The 22,832-nt window shown below is 51.7% G+C and overlaps 1 protein-coding gene across 1 annotated transcript; it reads right to left on the bottom strand.

Moving 5' to 3' along the window:
- Window positions 1–11,173: 11,173 nt before the first annotated feature.
- PITX1 (paired like homeodomain 1) lies at window positions 11,174–17,873 on the bottom strand. The gene is made up of 3 exons (XM_050312421.1): window positions 17,452–17,873; window positions 14,356–14,561; window positions 11,174–11,758 (listed from the first exon to the last, which is right to left on the bottom strand). The coding sequence occupies exons 1-3, from the start codon at window positions 17,612–17,614 to the stop codon at window positions 11,219–11,221; spliced, it is 909 nt and encodes a 302-aa protein (XP_050168378.1). The 5' UTR covers window positions 17,615–17,873; the 3' UTR covers window positions 11,174–11,218.
- Window positions 17,874–22,832: the final 4,959 nt, after the last annotated feature.

Raw genomic sequence — 22,832 nt, 5'->3', positions numbered from 1 at the left:
AAAAGAAAAGGAGAGAGAGAAAAAGCCCGACGCTTCCAAGACACTAAAAATAGACTCTGATCACTTACCAAATGGTAAAATGAAAATGATTTGCTTTGAATAGTCTCCAGAAAGGCTCAGATACAATGTCTTGTGGAGCAAAATTGAATCAGTTGAAAGTGCAGACGCCAGCTCAGCCTAATCCCTCCCAGCTGCTTTGCTTTCCTTTTTTTCCAACAAGCAGCCCCTAAAAGTCATCTCCCTAATCCTGCAAACTGAAATTCAATCTTGTATTTTTTTTTTTAAATCAAGTTTCAAGCCTGGGGCTTGCAGGGTGGGGGAAGAGGAGGAGGGAGGGCTTTGGGGTTGCCTCCTTCCCCTCGCCCTGACTGCAGTAAACACAGCCTTGAATTCAAGGAAAAGCTTTAGACTACAATTCACTTGGCTTGAGCCAAACACACAAATCTGATGCCTTTAAAGCCCCTCCAGCAGACGGTAGATAGCTTTGAGATGCTCACTAAATGGCTGTCTGGTTGCTGCCTTTTTTGTTGTTGATTGGGGGCCCAAGGAGACCTTGTCTCTGGGTTGTTTTTTCTTTCTTTTTTTTTTTTTTCTCCCCCCCCCCCTTTTTTTCTTCGGTGTCTGCTTTTATCAGTGAATTTGGGTTGGGCATTTACCTAATGCAAAGACCAAGACAAACAGCTTCTCAGCGAGGCTGGTGATTGCAACCAGCAGTGCATGTTCGGGCTCTGCTATCTCAGGGAATACCGAGAGGTATTTATGACACTTTCCCAAGAGTTTCCCGACTCCTGCCCTCCACTCCCCCAGCTCCTGCCACGTGTGCGGCTTGCAAGGACTCAGAAAAGGCATCCCAGTCCTCAGCTCCCTCCATGGCACCTGGGAGTGTAACTCCACACACTTCCAAACTTGCTTTGTCAGTCCTTGCCACCTGATGGTTGACTGATTCCGAATTTTCTTTGGCATCAAGCGATACTGGTTTGGTTTCGGAGAGTACTTGGGAATAGATAAAATAACAGCAAAGCATTCAAACCCAAATCCCAGGGCTCAGCATCCTGATAATCCAAATTCCAGGGTCGAAACTCTCCCAAACTCAGGGCTTCAGAGGGGTTTTCCTCACTCAGCCATTCAGGTGGGCTCTTGTTTGAACCCCGGGCAGGGTCCAGAATCTGAGCAGGACAAAAAAAAGATGTCTAAGAGTAAAAAGAGATTTTACTCCATGAAAGCTCCCCCAGAACAACTGCAGGCAGGTGTGGATTCACCTGGTCAGGGGAAGATTCTGAGAACCAGAGGAAAACAGGAAACAAAACTTCTAAGGAGATGGAAAAGTGAGGTGAGAACCTTTGACACCCCTTCTCTTACCCTGATGGACATGATGACAAAAGTGGTGCTGCCGTAACACCACTGCAGCTGCTGCAGCCAAGGGGATTTTGGAGCTGGAAATCTGTCCCACACTATGAAAATCACACTTTTCACCAATGCAGGGATGATTGTTTTGTCTGTTCCCAACATCCACTTTTCTTCCTTTTGTTGGCATAATGGTCTTGAGCCCCTCACCACTTCTACTTGTCTGCAGCTGGTTGTTATTTCTGCTTTGGGACGTGGAGTTACATGACATTTACTCAGACAATACCTATTCTTGCTCTCTGTACCCTGTACCCATCAGTCTGATACAAGGCTGGGTCACTGAGAACGATGAAATCATCACTGCTGAAGTTATGTGGATCTGAATTACAGCTTTTCTAATGAGGGAGAGCACGTTGGGCACCCAGATCAAATGGCCCCATGTGCTGGTGACTGCATTTCGTGGTGTAAACTGATGGACAGTTTAGATAAACATACATAAATAAATGGGTAGAGATCCACAGGGAGATGGGAGATGGATTAGAATAATCAGGGGGCTGTGCAGAGGGTGGATAATTTGATATTGATGCAGAAAACGTGATGATGGAGGGAAAGCACGTGAATTTGGCAGGAACTAGGTGGCCTAGCCAGGGGTTTGGTGTGGTGAGGGTGGTGTTGATGCATGTCAGGAGAAGTAGAAGAGAACTGGGATGTGCTGTGTTACAGCAAGTCCTGCCTGGGTGAGCAGAAAGTTTGTATTGCAGTGGCTGGACAGCTGAGCAGTGGAGGAGGGAGGAGGTGGCTGATGGGCTGCATGGTGAACCCACGGGATAAATAAGGGACAGAAGAGGGGCTGGCACAAAAGAGAAATATTTTAAAATGTACAACTAGGTATGGGAGAACTAAGGAAGGAGGGAAGGAAAGAAGGAAATAAGGAAGGAAGGAAAGAAAACTTAGTGAAATGTAGGGAGTAAGTGGAGACATGAACTGATACCTGTATCAATTAACATGTCCAGGTATGCAGAGATGTGTTTGGCTACATAAATTAGAGTGACACAAGCAGCAGTGGCACCACCAGATCAATAACAGGAAAATGGGTGTAAGGAAGTAGAGATGATCCACTGGAAATACTGTGAATATTCTGGAGTTAGATCAGCTGGGTAGAGACTGGATGAAGAGATGGATACATATACTGGCTGAAGAGATTATCAGCTGAGCTCATATTAGCCAGAATGATTGACTGGATAAACCTGTAGAGAACAGATTAATAAATTAAAGACCAAAAGAGAAAGAGATTAGATTGAGATGGACAAGTTCACAGCAGAGAGAACGTGTGTTGTCTGGGTAAAGGGATGGAAAGATAACTGGAAGAATGGAATAAATATATGGCAGAAAATATGGGTTGATAGGGTGAATTGATTGTCCCCACTGATTATGGGGCCTGTGGATAGAGGGAGGAACAGATAAAAGAACAATAGCAGAGTTAATAGATGAGTAGTGAATAGAATAGCAGATGAGTAGCAGCCACAGAGAGGGTATCTGGTCATTGAGACCCCCTGCAAACACACAGAGAGCTGTGAAAAAGGTGATGTACAAGACCAGGATGAGTGCAGGGAGCACTGGGCCAATCCACACCAAAAAATGAAAGTGCACAGACATGAGAGGAGAACAGATATGGGAAAAAGTAAAAAAAAAAAACCACTTAAGGAGGAGTGAGGTAAAAAAAATAGAGAAGTAAATATATTGCATACAAAATTCATGCAGAACAAAGAGATTATGCTGAAAAAACAAGCTTGGAACAATTAGCAAGCTAACAGGTTGGACTAGATATTGGGTAGATAAGGAGACAGAGGAGTATTCATGAGCTGGGAGTGTTGAGAAATTAGCCTGATGGTACGAATTAGAGGGATGTTTAATGGCAGAGTAAAGCCTGGACAGGATGATTGATGAAGAAGGATGTGGGTGCACATACTGATGAGTGGGTACCAGGAAGTTCATCAGAGTGGGTACGAGTGAGCAGAGAGATGAATATGGATGGAACAAGCAGGGAGATGAAAATGTGGAGTTTAGGATGTACTATGGAAATCTAGGGAGATTAATTGACATTTGCATTGGATTAATTAAATAGGTAAGTAGTCACAGGCTCTAGCTTAATGAGTATGTATAAAAGAAACTGTGAAAAGGTATCGTTAATCGTGGCACTGGTTGCATTGATGTCTTGGGCATGACAGGCAAAAGCAGAAGGGGTGAATACATTAGTGCTGTAAGAAGGGGTGAGAGTGATCAGTGAGATAGATTAGATGTGTGAGACAGGAATACATGCAAAGTAGGCAAAGAGGTCAGGTAAATGAGAAAATGTGGGGAAAATGGATTATTAAGTGTTATGAAACTCACGTACAAACACCTGCAGGGGTGTGTGGGAGAGAAAGGAGGTATCTTCAGGCATCAGATGGACAGAAAGGGAACAGATCTGTTTACACAAGAAGTAAGCATAGAGAGGTTACGTGATCAGGGCTAACGTGACTCCCAGATCAATCCTAAAACTAACACTAATTCTAAATTCTGACACAAACCCAACTCTTAGCTTAAAGCTTATCCTAACTCAATACTAAGGCAAACCTATCCCTTACCCAAAAATATCTGAACACAGCACTAACCCCTGACCCTGACCTCACCTAAAACTGCACCACTACGTAACCCTAACATAAGCTGAGACCTCCCACTGACCCTGATACCACCATAATCCTCTCCTAAACCTAACCCATGCCTCTCCTGAACCCAGCCACACACCAAACATAATCCTAAGTGCTGAACCAACCATATCTCTAACTCTAAACCGATCTCCACCCAACCCTAACCAAATCTTGACCCTAACTCTAAGCAGTAAGCCTTAACCCTGTCTCTAACTCAAGATTAACCTTGTATCTTAGAGGAATGGGGAGAAATATGTGAAACCTTTGTATTTAGCTGATCCTAAACTGTGTTAAACATAAGGAGGAAGATTAGGTAAAGATGTCAGAGATGGAGTTGTCAGGTTTATATATTATAAAGGTCTATGGTTTTTGTTGGCAACAGGGAGGATTGGCTGAATGAGTGGGCATGAGGTAGAGATGGACAAATGAAATATGTGCCTCTAGGAAAGTTATAGCAGAGAGCTCAGAGTGTGCATGGACATAAGAAATTCACAGTTATGATTTCAGGTCAGGGACCAGACAGATGAAGATACATGAAACAGAGTGATGTATGTAAGCAGTGGTTAAATCACATACCCAGGTAGACTTGAGGAAGGCAGGTATGGATATGGGATAGACAGGTGAGGAATGAGAGGGGTGGGAATCTGAGACAGGGGAATATGCACAGTAGGGGGGAGCCCTGGAATGTGTGATGTCACAGCTTGTTGGTGTGTAGGGGTGGGACAAATAACGGGCTGGGGTCCGGTCAGAGAGCAGACAGGACCGTGGATTGGCACTTTCTGACTTTTTCAAATTCTAGCCCTTGCAGATGTGCCCAGTGGAAGTCCCAGGCCCTGCCTGGTGAGCTTTAGCCCCTGGGCTGCAGGAGATGTGGGGAGACCTGTGCAGGACATTCCAGCCCCGGTCTCCACTTCTGAACCCACCTTGGTGGGGATGCTCCCCAAGCTGCTGCCTTCTACGGGGCAGGAGGGGAGGCTGCTGTCTCTGTTCTCTGGTCCCTGGGAGAGGGTGGCCCTCAAACTTCTCACCTGCCTTCCCAGGTTTTCTGTCAAAGGTCCAAAACCTACCCCTGTAAATGTTTAAATAGTGGGGTCTTGCTTTGTGAGACCGTAAGATTAAATTTGGAATCTGACTTGAAACAGGGACTGTGAGAGCACAAATGCTCTCTCTCCAAAATGCTTCCAGCACCTTGCTTAACTTTATGCTCCAGTTTAAGCCAGTGTAGTTTGCTGACTTTAGCAGCAGGGTGGAGGAGTGGGGTGTGAGCAGTGCTGTGGTTTATCCATGGACCACAGCCCCCTGCCCCACAGCCAGAGGCAGATCTCCAGCTGGCCTCCCTGGGCCCAGGGCTTCACCTCTGCCCAGAAGCATTTCTCTGAGTGGTTTCCTTCTGTGCTTAAGTGCTTTCCTGAATTAGCTCTTAAAAGAGTGAACCCTCCTTTCAGACTTTCTGGGAAAAAAAAAAAAAAAGAAAGAAAGGGAGTGGAGGGGGAATGGGAATTTTTGAGGGTGCCCAAATGCCGAGAGCCAGCCTTTGGAAGGGATTTGGGTTCTCACAGTTTCACCCAGGCTGTTGGAGGAGCCTCAGAAGGAGCCCCAGCAGATACCTCTGGTAGACACTGGTACTGGGTGCTTTCAAAGATCCCACTGTGTGCTTAGCTGTATCTTCAGACATCTAAATCCCTCTAAAAGTCTCACTCTTAGTGTCTAAATCCCAGGTGCCTAACTCACTTCTAGGAAAATCTCACACCACGACTGATTCTCTGAGTCTTTTTTATTATTATTATTTATTTATTTATTTATTTATTTATTTATTTAAATATCTGGTCCTCACTCACACGTAGGGATTTGAAAATCCCACTGCTAATCTCCTGTACCCAGGCACGTATCACTTTGAAGACTTAATATAAATTGCTTTGTGCTTCTGGGGGGCAGCCACTACTTTGTCCCTGCTCGTACTGGGTCAGATTTTTGTTTCTTGCATATTAACACGTGGGTTTTGTCTTTTTTTTTTTTTTTTTTTGGGAGAGGGGAGGTCTGAAGCTGCTCTGCCAGGCTTGAATTAGCAATTCGGAGCTGTTTTACATGTAATTCTGGGGAGGCATCGCGGGCTGCCATGGGTTGTAGGGTTTCATCGGCAGAGGTGTCGGGAGGAGCTGGTTCTGGGCTCCTCATTTACATCGCTGGGGTTCGCCCGTGGGCACAAGCCTTCCCTCAGCTCCACTGATCTCCTGGGAAGATTTGTGAGCAAATTTGCTCATCCCTACCAGAGACTGAACGTTGTTACCTGGCTTTTTGCAAGAAATTACTTGAGTGAAGAAGGGGAGGGGGGAAAAAAATCAAATACATATGTTCTTTCATTTTCCTTTTTTTTTTTTTTTTTTTTTTACTTTTTATTTCCTGTGGGAATTTTTATTTGTTGGGAAGTCGTTTGGTAAATAAAATTTTTGTGCATATGCTTTCTTCATTAGAGAAATTGGAGGTGGGGATAAACAAATTATTTTTTCCTGTTTAAAAAAAAAGAAAAGAAAAAGAAAAAATCATTTCTGCAAAAGAACAGGCTGGCTGCCATTGAAACATTTTTGATAGAAAATCTGCCTGCAGCCCTCCTGCTTAATCAGTTTGGAGCAGAGTGTAGCCTGTAGCTTGTTAATAAGAGCAGCTTGCCCGAGCAGTTTGCACAATGGTGAGCTGCAGAGAGAGGCTTGTTGCATAGCTGTGGATTTTATTTTGCAAGCTCTGTTAATTAAAACATATTTTACTTTGAAGGAGGTTTTTACTGTTTTCTATGAGCTTGAGCAGAAAACTGTTCTCTCAGATAGATTAAAGGAGGGATATGAAGTATTTTTTTAGAAGGAACAACTTGGCTTTGTTTGATGGGCAAAATCAAAAATGGGCGAAAAACAATGTGTAGTTTCGTATTTTTATTTGTTCTCAGTCCTTATACACGGGCTGGTTTATAAGTTGGAATATTTTGGCTGTTTTGATAATAGCAGACTAAATATCTCACATACAAGTTGCCAGACTGAAAAGTCACAAATTCTCGTTTAATTGATAAAGTAATTTTTTACTTATACAAGGGTGTACTAAAATAATAAGGCCTGAAACTGTGCCACCAAAGTTAATGACAAACCCTTCATAGGTTTCTTATAAAACCTGTATTTTTATTATCCCAGTTCCAATGACTTTTGTTGCAAGATTGCAGCAAAATGTTAGGGCATTTCTAAGTGTTATTTTTATTATACAAAACCCCATTAAAATCAGTACTGAAGCATCCCATTAATTTAAATGGGACTTTGCATGGTTTGCTGAGTTCCAGGCCACAGATAAAGAGAAGTATGCAATTTGGAGTTAAACTGACCACAGCTTTTTATTGCAAGACATTTAATCTGGAGTGAACGGCGCAGTCTGAGGCACAAAGTCTTTGTGAACTTCATCTGGGCTGGTGCAATCGGAGCCTCCACGGTGTAGCAGCTCCTGGGTTGGTCGTCTGGGACCTCTCAGGACCATGCAGCATTCCCAAGCAAACCCAAGCAAAGCTCTCCCCAGGCAGCTTTGCCTTGGAAATGCTAATAGGTAAGCCAGCACACCCAGAACAAATGGAAAACTTGATGCGGGTATTTCTCTGGCTCCGAGGATCTGCTTGCCTGGACAAAGGGGACTGGGGAGTCTGGGGGCTCCCTGCAGCACCCGCGGGAAGGCAGGGTCCCAGCGGGATGGGGCAATGCCGGATCGAAGCGATGCAGCTTCGGAAATCCCAGTTTGGGCTTCGCGAACTGGGAGGAACGCGCAGGGCGAGGGATGGAAAACCATCGCCTCCGGTGCGTGGAAACACCCACCAGCCAGACACCGGCGAGGGGAGCTCAAAAAACAAAGGCAGAAGGGTGATGGGGAGCGGCATTTTAAGCGGGGGACACCCCTCTGGGGACTTTGGGGGCTGAGGAACCATAAATGACAGCCACCCTCTGCTGCCCCAGCGTGGCACACTCCTGGGCACCCCCAAGGGCATATCCCCAGGGAAGATGTGCTTGGGCAAGGCGGTCCCAAGCCATGCCTCCAACACAACAAAGCCCCAAAGAATTCAAACTCTAACCATCCTGGGGAAGACCTAAAGGCTGCTGGAAGCAGGGCATCCGTAAAAGTGCACAGGGAAGGTGTAGGAGCTCTTTTCTGCTCAGTGCCTCCTTGGAATTTTCCTTTCCCTGAGCCATAAATGTGTCAAGATGCCCAAATTTCGCCCAGCAGCAGCAGATCAGCTTTCCCATGTCTATTCACAGGGCAGGGGACACGAGTGAGGGACACCAGCACAGAAGCCCAAGCAGGCTGTGTCCCAGGTCTCCAACTCTTCCCTAAGTTTCGGGAGGGGGTGGGTGGTTCAGGACTCCGACAACAACTGAATCTTGGGGCAGGGTTTGGCTAAACCTGAACGCCGCTGCTCTGACTTAGGACTAACAGTGCTACCCCCAGGAACGGGAGAAAACGAACAACGAAAATCCCGGCTAAAATCCCAGCGAAGGGCTGGCAGGTCCCCTCCCGCCTGGAAAGACTGGGGGAAAATCGGTCCTCGTGCTGCTCTGGGGACACTCCCGTGGCTCTGGGAGTAGCCGGGGAGACTCCGATCCGCTCTGCCGAGGCCCCGAGTTGGGAGTAAAGCTCCGGGAAGAGACGCGGAGCCCCCCGAGGGGCAGAGAACTGCGATCCCCGGGGAATGGGCCATCCGCGGCCGCGCAAACAGCGCCTTTGGGTCGGGGGGGAGCCCCGGCCGTGGCTATTCCTGCCGCCGGGTCCGGCTAATTCACGAATTCGTTATATTAATTACGGCATTTGGGGCAAAATATTAATAGGAATCGTAATAGTCATTAAAGAGTAAAGAAATAGTAATTAAACAGTGATGAAATCGGAGGGCTTTGTGCTTGCAAAAGCTTGGCGGGGAGAAAAATAAATCGAAAAACCTTTGATATTCAGGATGCCAGAGAATTTGGAGGAACAAGAGAAAAACGCACCTTAGGAAGCCGGGACGAACGGCTGCGGGGGGGAAGGAGCCGTGCCAGGGCTGCGACCCACCGGGGGTGCTCCGGGATAAGGGGATTAACTCTTTGGGGAGGAAAAAAAACCGAGCCACTGCTCGAAGCGTTGGGATTTGTTGGGAGCAGCGATGCAGCGGGAAGGAGAGCTGGATGCCCAGCCCCGGCACACAGCGGGAACAGTCTGCCATAAAATCGGAGGCGGGGAGGGTTTCTACTGCCGGGGTTGCCCCTGGGGGGCAGGGAATGGGGGTGCCTCCCTGCCTGGGCGCTGAGGGGACACGGGGAGACGGCGCAATTACCGGGGAAAGTGTGTGTGGGGGGGCCCTTCCCAAAATACCACCACGGGGAGAGGGGCAGAAAGCTGCTTTTCTCCTTGTTTAGTCGCTCTCTTGAACACAGCCAAAAAGAACATTAAAGGCATTTCTAGATTTCGTTTTGGTTTAGTTTTTTTTTTTTTAAGTTTTCTTTTTTATTCCCATGCTCTTAATTTTGAAAAAAAAAAAATCACAAAACATAACTTATAAAACAATATATATACTGCATCCTTATCCACAACAGCATAATTGAAACATCCAGCGTAACGTTTACCACAGGTGTGAAATACACTGGGAAAGAAGTACCGTGTGCATTTTATGTTTCTTTGTCACCTACAGGTAATAAGTATCGACAAAAATAAGCAACAAATATGCCTGCAATTAAACTTCATATGCGTTTTGTATGCGTATTAATAAAAATCATATTTATAATTTCCATGGTTTGTATTTTTTTGGTTTTTTTTTTTTGCCAACAAGCACTTGTAAAAGTATCTACATTTACATAATAACACCTTAAGATAATAACACCTTAAGATTTTTTTTTTTTTGGTTCCTCGTTTTTCTTTCACGTTTAGAAAAGCAAGGAACACTTTCAGCTTTGCTAAGAACTTTTCCGGACGCCGAGGCTCGCTGTTTCTCTAGCAGAGATGCAGTATCTGAAATCACTTCATAATAGACCATTTTTCGTCTTTTTTTCTTTCTTTCTTTTTTTTTTTTTTTCCTAGACTCTCTGAAAGGGGGTTGGTTTTCGGTTTTACTTTTTAAAGAGAAAAAACCGACCCCCTGCATTTAAATGAAGATGAATGATAATTTCATTATCAGGATAAGACTTTGGATGGGGAAACAGATGAACAGTTTTCGCATCACTGAAGGGTTTCTGTGCTCTCTCACAGCCGGGGATACTGCAGTCTTTTGGAAAGGATGAAGAGGTAGGAACCTTGAGTTGCTTAGTATCAGGAATGACTGGATTATAGCTTCCAACTAAAGAAAAAACATCAAGAATCATGCATTTTAAAAACAGTTTATTCAACGGCCAAGGACAATGATCCGGCACAATGCAACTGTAGATATAAATATAACCTTATATAAGTGGTTGACCCTTGTCATTATTATTTTTAATAGTTCCATACCTAATATTTTAACCATTTTTTCCCCGCAGATTGTACTCTGCGACTTATATTTTTTTCCTCCCCTCTCGCCCCCAACCTTTTTTTTTTTTTTTTTTTTTTTTTTTTTTTTTTTTTTCCGAGTGTGATTCTGTTTCTCAGTGGTAAACATTAACCAAACTCTTCCCGTGCGACAAGCGGCCAAGAACCGTCCCACCAGCTCTTACCACCGAGGCGTCCCCTCCTGCCGCCCTCCCCGCGGGGCAGCGGCCGCCTTACCGACTCCTGTGCAAGTTCAAGTAAACACATACAACCCGCATAATCCAGAGAAAAAAAATTGCAACTCATCCATGTACCAGATTTCGATGTCTCTTGCAAAAGTTTTCTGGTCCGTTTACGGTTTTCGATGGGGTGGCTATTATTATTATTATTATTTTTATTTTGTACATTTTTAAAGCGCTGTTTTGTTGGTTGCATCATTAGTTTGAAATAATTTTTTTTTTCCTAGACGATCGAAGTCCGCGGAGCTTTTAGGGCTTTTGTTTTTGGGTTATGGTTTGTTTTGGGGGTGGTGCTTTGTTTTATTTTTTTTTCCCTCTTTCACTTGCTTGGGGTTTGTTTTTAATCATCATCGTGTTTAATTTTTTTTTTTTTTTTGTCTTTTCCGTGAAACGTCGCTTTGCTTCTGCTTTGCTTTGTCGGCGGTGCTTTGTCGGAGGTGGTTTGTGTCAAGTCCGTCAACTGTTGTACTGACAGGCGTTTAGACTAGAGCCGGGGCTTTGCAAACTGCTGTAGCCGAAACTGGAGTGCTGCTTTGATTTCAGTCTGAGGCTGGCTAAGCTGGAGTTGCAAGTGTCCCGGTAGACGCTGTAGGGCGAGCCCGGTGGCCCGTAGGGACAGGCCGGCGAGGACATGGCCGAGTTGAGCGAGGAGCCGCTGATGTTGTTGATGTTGTTGAGGCCGGAGTTGGCCATGCCCGGCACGGCCGAGTGGCCCATACTGGAGGGCATGTTCATGGAGGGGATGCTGCTGGGCGCCGAGAACATGGACTGCGAGGACAGGGGGCTCATGGAGTTGAAGAAGGTGAAGCTCTTGGTGGAGAGCGGCGCCGGGGTGAGGCTCTTGGTGGCCCAGTTGTTGTAGGGGTAGCCGGCGTACATGTCGTCGTAGGGCTGCATCAGCCCGCTGAACTGCGGCACGTAGCCGTTCTTGCACAGGTCCATCTGCTGGTTCCGCTCCCGCTTTCTCCACTTGGCTCGGCGGTTCTTGAACCAGACCTGCGTGGGGAGGGGGGACCGACACGACTCGGTGAGTGCGGGGCCGCAGCAGCCCCCCCTCCCCGCCGGCGGTGCGGGCATGACACCCGCAGCCCAGCGCCGGCTCCCCCAGGCCCGCACAGCCCCACCGGGATGCCACAGGAGGCTCCGCGGCCCCGATCCGCCTCTCCCCGCAGCCTCCCGCCCCCGCGGGACGAGATCCCGCTCCGCAGGGTGCCTGCGCGCATCCCTGTGTCCAGCGGGATGCTCCAGCCGGGATGGGCGCAGCCGCCTCTCCGCGCTGGGTGCCTGCGGGGGTGTCCGAGTCCCCCCGGTCCCCTCGGTCCCCCCCGCCGCCCCTTTCCCGGAGCCAGGCGGGGGGTGAAGGCACGGCCCGCTCTGATTAGGACCGGCTCGCCCCGGCTCTGCCGCGTTTCCGAACGCTAATGCCGTGTAATAAAAGTCCCCTGTTACAGATCATAAAAAAGGGGATTGGATTAGTATGTTTAGGTTGGGGGAAAAAAAAAAAATCAATCCCCGCATCGCCCTCGGATAGATGCAGCTTCTTCCTTTATATCTAACGAGAATTTACAACCCTGACTAGGGAACAGAGGAGCGGGGCCGCTCCTGGTGTTTGATGCAAAAACATGATCCAGTTTCTCTCTCATTAATTTTTTTTTTTCCAGCTCTCGGAAAGCGTTTGAGCCCCTCGTGATGGAAGCCGGGTAGCCCCAAAATTCTCTTTCCAGGTTAAAAATCAGCATCCTTCTGCCTGCCGCCTGCGCCCGGCCTGCGAGCCTCCCTTGCAGCATCCTCCCCACTGCACCCCGGCTTTCTGCCACTGAGCTGGGGCCCAAGGGGCTCCCTGCGGACACCGGGCCCCGGCCCCGGAGGCTGCGCTCCCTCCGGAGCCGGGGAGGGGGCGGGGGGCCGCTCCTGGGGCCTCCCCTCCCCTGCGCAGAAATGGCGCAACTATCATTAAACACCGGTCCCAAGGATGGAAACTTCGTGGGGGAACGGATGGCAGAGTCTATTTTAAAAAATAACAATAATAAAAAGAATCCTGTATAAATAGGAAACGAAAGCCAACATGTTCAAAACCTGTAATATACTCCTCGGAAGGTGCTTCCAGACAGGAATTTCCTGAAAATGAGGGTAATAGTTTTAATTATGGCTCCTAGACATTTTAAAGGAAGGCCCTCATAGCAAATTAAGGTTAGATTTGCAATCTGCAATCTCAGAACATCAAACCCAAACATCTCCACAGAGAGGGAGAACGAAATCATGTTAATTGCAACTCATATTTTAGTTTTATTTGCTCCCTGAAATATTCCGCCAGTATTAATGCTCGGGCTTTGTTTTGTTTTAAACTCAATTAAGACAATGCTTTCAGACGCATTTCCCTTGTTTCAGATGAGTATTTACTCTTTAAAGGTTTAAAACAGAATCTCTGTAATCCGATTTGGTCACTCGAGGTTTAATTGCCAAGAAAAAAAAATTAAAAAAAAAATAGAGAAAAAAAAAAAAAAGAAAAGAAGAAGTGGATTTTTCGGGCGGCGGGGCTTCGCTCCGAGCTTGCCGTTTTCTCCCGTGCTCAGCCCACGGTCCTGGGCTATGTGACCACGGCCGAAACCGCGAGGGGAAATGTCCCGGCAGGGGGGGGAGGAAATACAGTGGGGAGGTGGAGAAACCCAGACACAGCGACAGATCGATAGAGCCCGGGCCGCTTCGGCCCGGTCGTTCTTTGACAGGATCGTTCACTCATAATTCTCTAAAAGTAACTGCCGAGGTTGTATATATGCATATGTGAATATATACACACAAATATATCTATCCGTCTATCTATCTATATATATATCTGTGTGGGTCAACATCACCGAGCCTCGAATCCAGCTAAGAGAGGAGCACATATATATATATATATATAATATATATATATATATTAAAAAATATATACCTTCCATATGTATATATTTACACTAAATATGTATATATATATATATCTCAAAACATCGGTTCCGAGACGTGCAAAATCCAAGCACCTTCGCGGTACAAGTTTGTGTCTTCAAGTGTATCGACTTTGCGACCCCTCCCCAGCCCTCGCCCTTCGCTTTCGACCCCCTCAAACATCCACTCCTCCCGCGGCTGCGGGAGATGCGCGGCCAGGAGCGACCGGCACCGACACCCGCACGGCGGGGACGCCGCAAGAGCATCGAGCAGCGGAGTAGTATTTTGCAATTATTGGGAATAACCAGACCAAGAAGAAATTGCATGGATGGGGGTTGCTCCCGCTCCACAGGGGGTTTCGTCCTGACTGGGGGGTTCTTCCCTGCACAGCCGGGCCCTTCCCCACCCCGGGCTCTCGCTGTCCCCTGCACCGCTCGCCGCCCACTCTTCGAGCCGGTCCCCGGTGCTGGGCCGGCGGTCGCGGCCCTCTCCGGGCGGCATCTCCCCGCGGCCGCGAGCTGAATTTCTCTTCTCCGGCCTGGGTCCCGATTTTGGTCACTAAAACCCAGCCCGGAGCGGTCGGGCGCTGCTGCAAAGGCCTCAGCGCTCCCAGCCGGGGCAGTTTCCCCGAGCCCCCCATTCGATCCCGACGGCACTGGCGCCCCTCTTACCCGCACTCGGGGCTCGGTGAGGTTGGTCCAGACGGCGATCTCCTCCCGCATGCTCATGTCGGGGTAGCGGTTCCGCTGGAAGGTGGCCTCCAGCTCCTGCAGCTGCTGGCTGGTGAAGTGGGTCCGTTGCCGCCGCTGCTTCTTCTTCTTCGCCGGGTCGTCGGCGGCCCCGTCCTCGTTTTTCTGCTCGCCGCTGCGCTCCTTTTCTGCCAGGGGGTCGGGATGGGGATGGTTGGTTGTTTTTTTTCTTTGTGTTTTTTTTTTCTTTTTTTTTTGTTTTTTTTTGTGTTGTTTTGCTTTGTTTGTTTTTTTCCCAGCGCAGGCACACAAAGGCAGGCACCCCCCGACCCGCACCCAGCCCTGCCCACCCCACCGGAGGGACGCGTGGGGGCACCCACTCGTGTTCTGCTGGGCCCTGAGCCCAGCGAGCGCCCTGCAGCCCATCCTGGCCTTTCCCGGGGCGGCTGGGGAAGGAGCACGGAGCCCTGCCGGGCCCAGGGCACCCAAGGAGGCAGCGGGAGGGACCCCCAGAGCGTTTCGAAGGGGGTCCGAGGGGTGAGCGCATTCGTGGGGAGCGGGGTCCCCACAGCACCGGCCGCTCCGCCTTTCCACGGCACCTTCTCGCTCCCTCCAACCCCAGGCGCGATCTTTGCTCCATTGTCTTTGTTGTGCTCGGCCGCGGCAGGAAACTCTGGAAGGGCAGGAGTGGAAAACCCAGGAGCAATTAATTGCAAAAGGCCCCTCTCCGCTCTCCCGCTTCATTCTCTTTTTATTATTATTATTTTATTCTGCTTCTTTTAGGATTTTGCTGTTTATTTGAACACGGGGCTGAGTGAAGTCCTCCGCAAAAATCATATCGAAAGAAGGAAAGAAAAAAAAACCGCAGGAGGGTTTTCTCGGCTGGGATTTGCGCGGACTGGAAATAGGAATCGAGCCCCGGCCCCACCGCAACGTGGGGACGAACCCCCGCTCCGCTTTCGTAACGGGCTCTCTGGCTCTCCCAGCCCCAATTTCGGCCTGGTTTGTCCCGGCTGGAGCGCTCGGAGACGAACTGAGGGCCCTGAACGAAATGTGCTCCCGGGCTGGGCCCCGGCGGCGCGGGGAAGGTGCGGCCGGGCGGTTCAGGGCCGGGGGCCGCGGCCAACCCCGGCCTGGGTCCTGCTGCTGCAGGAGGGAAACTCCGCCAGAGTTTTCCCTTTTAGAGGTTTTGGTGTTTTTTTCCCTCTTTTTAAGATTTTTTTTTTCCTAAACTTCTTTTCCAGGATTTTCTCCCGCCGCCGGCGGGCCCGGGGGCATTTCTGCAGCCCCGACCTCTGCGAGGTAAGAGGGAGTCTAAAAATAATCGCGGCTCTGAATCCAGAGCCCAGGAGGACTCGTCCTTGCAAAGTCACCCTTGAATCGCTCCTCACTGGGCTCCCTCCAAGGGGAAAGGGATGAGGGTGCGAGCGAACCCAAACGGTTCAGCGGACCCCCAAAAGGGGCCGATGGTTCTAAGAGGTTTGCAGCGCAACCAAGGCCTCTGCAGCACGGACCCCATCGCCCCCAGCCCCCCCGGTCCCCAGACCGGCCGAGCCTCACGGCCTGGCGGAGGCGGGGAAACAGAAACAAAAACAACCCCCGCCAAAACAAATCCTCCCGCTTTCGGCTGGGAATGGCTCGGGTAAACCGGGCCGAGAGGGAGAGGGGGCGATCGGGAAGCAGCGGTGGTCCCGATGGGCTCCGGCCGAGGGCCTTTGCCCAGCGCCGGCTTTAACCCCTCCAAATCTTCCCTAAAAATCCGACCTCCGCCCAGGGCTGTTGTACAATTTCAAATCGTAAGGCAAGGCATGTTTAATTGGCTTTTGTACCTTTTTTTCCATTAAAAAAAATTATTGAAATCTAAATGCATTTTGCAGCTTCTCGGAGAAGAAAAGCAGGCAAGTCCTCGGCCCTCCTGCAGCACCGAGGGGTCACACACAGGGGTAGGGCAAAATGGAGCAAATCTCCCTCTCTAATCTCCAATAATCCCCTCTAATCTCAGAGTCCCTTCCAGACGCCGGTCCCTAACTTTGTTTGCGAATCAGGCTGGGAGGCACAACCCAAACCCTCTTTATCACCGGGTGCCACTTCGGGCCCGACTCTTGCCACAGCCACTCTGTAGGTTATGGGACCTGCTAAAACCCCCAAAAGCAACAACAGCTGTTAAAAAATTAAAATTATATGAAACATAACCTCCCTCTGAAATAGTCTTGCTGCAGAAGGGGTATCACGCTCCTTCCTGAAGCTTTTGTTCCCTTCTTCTACCTTTCCCTTGTCATTCTAGAAATGTAGTTATTTTAATTAAATACAATCTGGGAGACCACAGCGTTCCCCGAAGCCCTCGCACACGGTGGTCAGGGCGCGGGGACCCTTCCCTTTCCCTGCGGGGCTTCTTTCCCGCGGGGAAAGGGTGCAGTCCCCGCGGGAAACCTCTCCGCGGCCGCGCACATCCCCTCCGCGGCGGCCCGCGCTGCCTGCCTTGGCCCCACGCTGCCTCTCCCGCTCTGCCGGCCTTTTCTTCCTTTTTTTTTTTTTTTTCCAAATTTTTTTCTCTGACAGAGAGATCTTTTTCCATCTCTGCACCACCCGAGCTGGAAAATAAACCCGGGCAAAAGCTGACATTATTTCAGAAACATCCGGCAAAACCGCACTCCCCAAAGAGCCCCCCCCCCCCTTCCTCCCGACCCCATCACTTAATAACTGTGTCTTTTATTAAAAAAAAAAAAAAAAAAAAAAAAGAAAGAAGAAAGAGAAAAGAGCAGCTCCTGGGATGGGGTTGGGGAGCTTGGGGAGCCATGTGTGCCCTCCCGGCGGGCTGTCAGCGCCGGGCACGGCGGGGGCTGCAGCTCCAGGAGGGCCCCTGCCCCCTTCTCCGGCTCCCGGGGCTCGCTCGGGACGGAGCCCTCGGGATCACCGGCAGCTCCTGCTCCCCCTTGTCCCCCATCGCCCCTGGTTGCGCGTGGGGTGCGGGAGCAGCACCCGCGGCCGCCCCGCGAAGGGAAGGTGCGGTGGGGAGGGGGAGGCAGCGCGGGGGGAGCGGGCCGGGGCCGCGGGGGGCACGGGGGGGGAAGGGTTTACCTGGCACCTCCGTGTCGGAGGATTCACTGGCTGAGTTGTCGATCGGGTCTCTGGGTTCCGAGGATCTTTGCAAATGGAAGCTGGAAGCCATGTCATGGGAGGGTTGGGGTCTCAAGCTCTCGGGCAGTCTCTCCAAATTCATTCCACCTTTAAAGGAATCCATGGCAGGGGCGCCGAGCTGCCTGGGGGAGTTTGCAGGTGTTTATTCCACACAGAAAGGAACAAGGAGCTTTTTTTTTTTTGCCTTTTTTTTTTTTTTTTTTTTTTTTAAAGGCAGAAAAAAATCAACAAAAACCAAAAGCAAATCCACTTATTACTAACAGTATTATTTTAAGGGTGTCGGAAGCAGTCTGAGTAGTGCCTGGAAGGCGGCTGTCTGCTGGGGAGAGGCACGGCGCTCCGGCCGCATAGGCAGGGAAGTGGTAAAGATCCCTTATAGAGAAACGCGAGTTGCGAGTTGGACAGTTTAAAGCTAAAGAGATTAAAGTGACCTGCCCTAGAACAAATGCCTGTAGTTAAACGGGGCTCCTCCCCCTGAAGGTTAAAACCTCCCCGTCTCGCTCATGCATCACTCCATCTAGCGCTGGCCCAGCCCGGCCGCGCGGGACCTGCCTCCGCGCTCCCCGCCATCCGCGCTCCTTGCGCGCCCGCGCCCAGACCCGCGGCCCCCCGCGCCCCTGCCCGGCCCCCGCCGCCCGGCCGCCGCTCCTCCGGGCGTGCCCTCCCTCCTTCTCCTTCCCCTCACCCGCCGCCTCCTTCAAACTCGGTGATGTATTAAAAATATTCCACAAACGAATGGAAAGGTGGAAAATCCTCCCGGGATTTTCCCCGCCCGCACAACCCCCACCGGTTCTCTCCCGTTCCGCTGTGCCCTGCCGGCCGGTAGAGCAGCACGGTGTCTCCGTGGTGTCCCCGCACCCTTCCCGGCTGGGCCTCACGACCCGCGCAATCCGCGCGCCCTGCGGTGGATGCGCACCCAGCGCCCTCCTCAGCATCTCTGCGGGGGGCTGAGCGACCCCACCGCGCGTTTCAGTCCCGCGGGGCAAACACGTTCCCGGAGGGGTGCTTTGGGTTGTGTCTGAGCTGGTTTTAACCCTTTTTAACATTTTGTTTCAGGCTGAGGGTGTTACAATAACGCGGCCCGGGCCCTGCCCGGCGGCCGGGGAAGCGCAGCCCGGGGAGCAGCGGCCGCGCCATCGCTCCCGTCACGGCATCTTTCAGCACACGATTAATAACAAATAATTTCCCTGCCGCAGCCGAACTCGCGGTGACCCTCGGGAAGGGTGTCTGAGGCTCTGCCAGTCTGGGGGCCGGGGCAGCCGGTGGGGAGGGGGTGGCAAACCCTTCCCCCGGAGCCCCCCTGTCCTGCAGTGGTCACCGCTGTGCCCTATCCCAGGGCAGGGGTGCGTGGAGAGGGGTTGGTCCTTGTGCTGCTCGCGCAGGCCGGGATACGGCCTTGAGCCCTCCTGGATAACACCTCGGTGTTCGGCGAAGTGGAAAAACCCACGGGGGCAAAAAAGGTGGGAACTGGGGGTACCCGCGGGGTGCTCGCTGCACCGGGGAAGGGGATGAGGGGAAAGGGGAGAAGGACCCTGGCTGTGACTGCCTGGGGAAAGGACCCTCTCTCTCTGTTTCCTCGACTCACTTTAGTTGATCTATGCTGACACTCTATTTTGCTTTCAAATCAAGTAAAGATGTGGGAAAGAACTTTTGAACTGGTTTATGGAAAAGTGGAGGGAAGTACCGTTCCAACCGCTCAGGCTTTTTCCAGCTCCTCTGGGGTGATGGAGCCGGGCCCGCCCCGCGCCCCGGGCAGTGCCCTGCAGGGCCGATGACCCCAGGCGGGGGGACCCCAAAACTCCCAACCCCTTCACCTCTGGTCTTCAGCGCCTTTTGCAGTTCAGGGGATGTACAGGTGGGTGCTGTCAGGGTCAGCTCTCCCCAAGCTCCCCCTTTTTTTTTTTTTTTTAGTGACATCTTGATGTCCTTCTGCCTGCCCGCCGCTCCCGGCTGAACTTTGCTCAGGAGTTTGCAAACGACTGGGAATGTCGAGCACCCGAGGTGAACCAGACAACCTCGGGGCTGCTAAAGATGGACGTGGTTTAAAATGCAAATATTTACCGGGGTCTCTGGGCCTCGAGGGACTCAGCTGCTGCAGGAGCCCACGGCACGGGAAGGATGGAGACCTCCTCCCGCGGGGGAAGCAAGAGGTGGGGACGGCCTTTCTCCCGAGAACAGGGAAGGTGAATAGTTTACAAAAGTGCACCATGCCTGAGACCCTCCACAGTCCCTTTTTTCCCTTTATTTCTGTGGGCGGCAGCCCCGGGGTCGGTCTGCGAGGGCTCCTCCGCTCTCCACAAGAGCGGGACGGAGCTCGACGGGCCGTGCTTAAGGGAGGCGGTGGGACTCGATGATCATAAGGGTCTTTTCCAACCTGGATGTCTCTATGATTCCATGAGGCTGCCAACAGCCCAGCTCCGCTCCGGTTATTTTAAACCCACTGCTCACAGCAGCCTCCGGACGGGGGGTGTCATTTTTCGGTTTTTAAATGTATTTATTTTTTAATGCACCCAATTTACAGTTTTTGCTCTGCTCTATAAGGTCTGCTTTTTAAAAAATCGTTTTGGGCTCAATTCCTACAGGCTGGGCGGGAGGAAAGGCTCAGTCCGGGCACCGACGTGATTCTGGTAATGCTGGGTCCGGGTGCCTCCCGGGGCGACAGCCCCCTCTGCTCCTCCTGGGGTGTCCCCGAGGCAAACATCCCTCAAAACCGGCGTTAAATAGAGAGTAACGGGCTGGCCCTGCCTCTCCTGGCCCCCGGGAGCGGGAGCAGCCCCGATTCCCCCCTGGCCCCCTGCCCGGGCCGTGGTGAGGGTCAGGCATTTACCGCGCGCGGGTCTGCAGCGGGGGGATACATCTATATCCTGGATATATATCTAATCTGTATCTTATATAGATCTAATCTATATCATATATGTCTTCGGTGTGGATTTAAGGGCATCCTCTCGCTCCCAGTCGCACAGAGCCAAATCCTCCCGGTTATTCCCGTCGCTGGTCGTGACACCTCTGGCGTGACAACAAGAGCGCTCCCGCAGGGCGGTCACCTCCAGATCGGCGCTTTCTCCTCTCTCCTCCCCTCCAAACCCGCTCTGCTTAGAACACCTTTCGGCTGGCAAACTCTTCCACCAGGCGTTACGTCACGGGTCCGTTCGTGTGACGTCATTCATTGCATCCCTGACGTCACGTCTCACCTTTTGGCCAACCCACGACTCAGGGCAAGCCTTGATGCCCCGCTCGGAGCCAGCTCTGCTTCCCTGGACTTGGAAGTGGCCTCATGGTCCCACGGGCTAGGCAGGACGGGGTCGTCGAGCTGGGGTCCCTCTTCTCTCCCCACGTCGCTGGGGGCCGGAGGGAGTTGCGGGAAGGGAGGAAGGTCGCAGTAGTCCTCCCGTGGGGACCCCGCCAGCCGCCCGATCCTGCCAGGACACCCCTGGGGAGCCGCGACCTGCGTGGGCGTGGGAAGGGCCGGGGAGAGGCGGAGGGAGGGTCGGGACCCGCGGGGAAGCGGGTGGCAGGAGGGCTTTGCGTGGGAACCCCTGCGTGGGACAGGCCAGGGAGCATCCCCGCTCCGCGCCCGCGCAGCCACCGCGCTCCCGGCTCCCCCCGGCTGAGGACTGCGTCAGGGATCTGCAAAAGGCTGGAAGCCCGCAAATAAACCGCTCCGCTTCCTCCTGCTATAAATAACCCCAGAACTAGGGATGGCTCTGAGAAATAAATCAGCGCTGGCCACGCCGGTGACAGCCCCATGGAGAAGAGGAGACGTGTTTGACCGAGAGCAGGACTCCCGCTGTCCCCGAGGGGACCGGGCCGTGTCGCCCCCCCAGGTGCCTGGAGAGAGTCCCTGTTTTCGGAGTGGGGCTCCCATTCCCTGCTGGCTGCGGTGGTTGCAGCCAATGCCAAACCACCTGGGCCGTATATCAGGTGGTGAAGTTCAGTCTCTGCCAGCTTTTCCTTTTCAGATTTATTAGCTTTGTATAGACTCAGATCCAGTCTATAAATTATTGGGAATTGTTACAAAAATGAAGGCATCTCCTCCCAAGCGCACCTCTGCCCGAGAGGAGAGGGAAGCCCTCTGAAAAATAGAACTGCAGGGAGACAAGAGAGGAGGGAGAAGCTCTCCAACACATACCCAACCAAATTCAGTCCAGCCAGACCCAACCATAGTCCAACAAAACCCAACTAAACCAAACTCAGTACAACTAAAGCCAATCCACCTCAAGGAAACTCGAGTTCATTCAGTCAAACCAAACCAAACCAAACCAAACCAAACCAAACCAAACCAAACCAAACCAAACCAAACCAAACCAAACCAAACCAAACCAAACCAAACCAAACCAAACCAAACCAAACCAAACCAAACCAAACCACAACGAATGCAACCAAACCAAATGAAACCGCAATGAATGCAACCGAACCAAGCCAATCCAAACCCAAACAGGGCAATCCCAGCCAAACCAAGACCAAGCCAAGCCAGCCAACCTCTCCCGCTGCCCTCAGACGGGAGCTGCTGCAGGAAAACAACTTTTAATAACGAAACCATCCAAAAAATGCCCACCGACCACGCCTTTGCTGGTGCGTGGCTCTGACCCACGGGATTCCCACGCGTGTGGGAAGAAGCAGAGGCCGGGGATGCGCGCAGGAGTGGGCGCAGGACAGCCCCGCGGAGCAGGGAGCGCTCTGGGGGGGCCGTGGTTGCTGTTGCGGTGTAACGGGGGGGTGGTGTCCGTCGGGGCAGTGTTCAGCCGGTGTCCTGCCCCAAAACAGCATCACCCCAAATGAAAAGCATGATCCTTACACACAACATGGAGACCCACGTTTACGCCCCCGCACAAGGCAAAGCTCCACACGCCCCGCGCGACCGCGGCCCCGTCCTGAAGGGGAAACGAAGCAAACCCCAAAACGGTGAAAGACGCCCCGGAACCCCCCAACCTCCGTCGGAGGCAGAGCCGGGTTCCCCCCAGGCCGGGTGGAGCGGGAAGCAGAGGGAGGGAAGAAACCCAGCCCGAAGCGCGTGTTAAATCGCTCAGGAGGGGAAGGTGGAAAATTACGCTGGCTCCTGGCCGGCCTGTCCTCCTCTGAGCAACCAGGACAGCAATTTTCCTAAGAAGTAGAGCAAAACGAAATTAGCCCCTTTTGGACCCGCAGCCTTCGTCCTTTCGAGTGTCGGCCAAGCCTCCCCCTTCCGCGGGAACGCGGGGCCCCTCCGCGCCGCGGATGCTCCGCGGGAGGGTTTCCACGGGCCGCTGTCGGTCCCTCGGCCTCCCACCGCCTCCCTGCCCCATCCCGCTTCCCTCGGCTCGGCGGACCCTGCCCCACCGCCT

This window comes from Myiozetetes cayanensis, unplaced genomic scaffold (assembly GCF_022539395.1).
Source record: "Myiozetetes cayanensis isolate MyiCay16 unplaced genomic scaffold, myiCay2020 scf17, whole genome shotgun sequence".
Lineage (NCBI taxonomy): Eukaryota > Metazoa > Chordata > Aves > Passeriformes > Tyrannidae > Myiozetetes > Myiozetetes cayanensis.
Note: the sequence above shows the minus strand (reverse complement) of the source record. Positions and strands in the feature narration are given on the sequence as shown.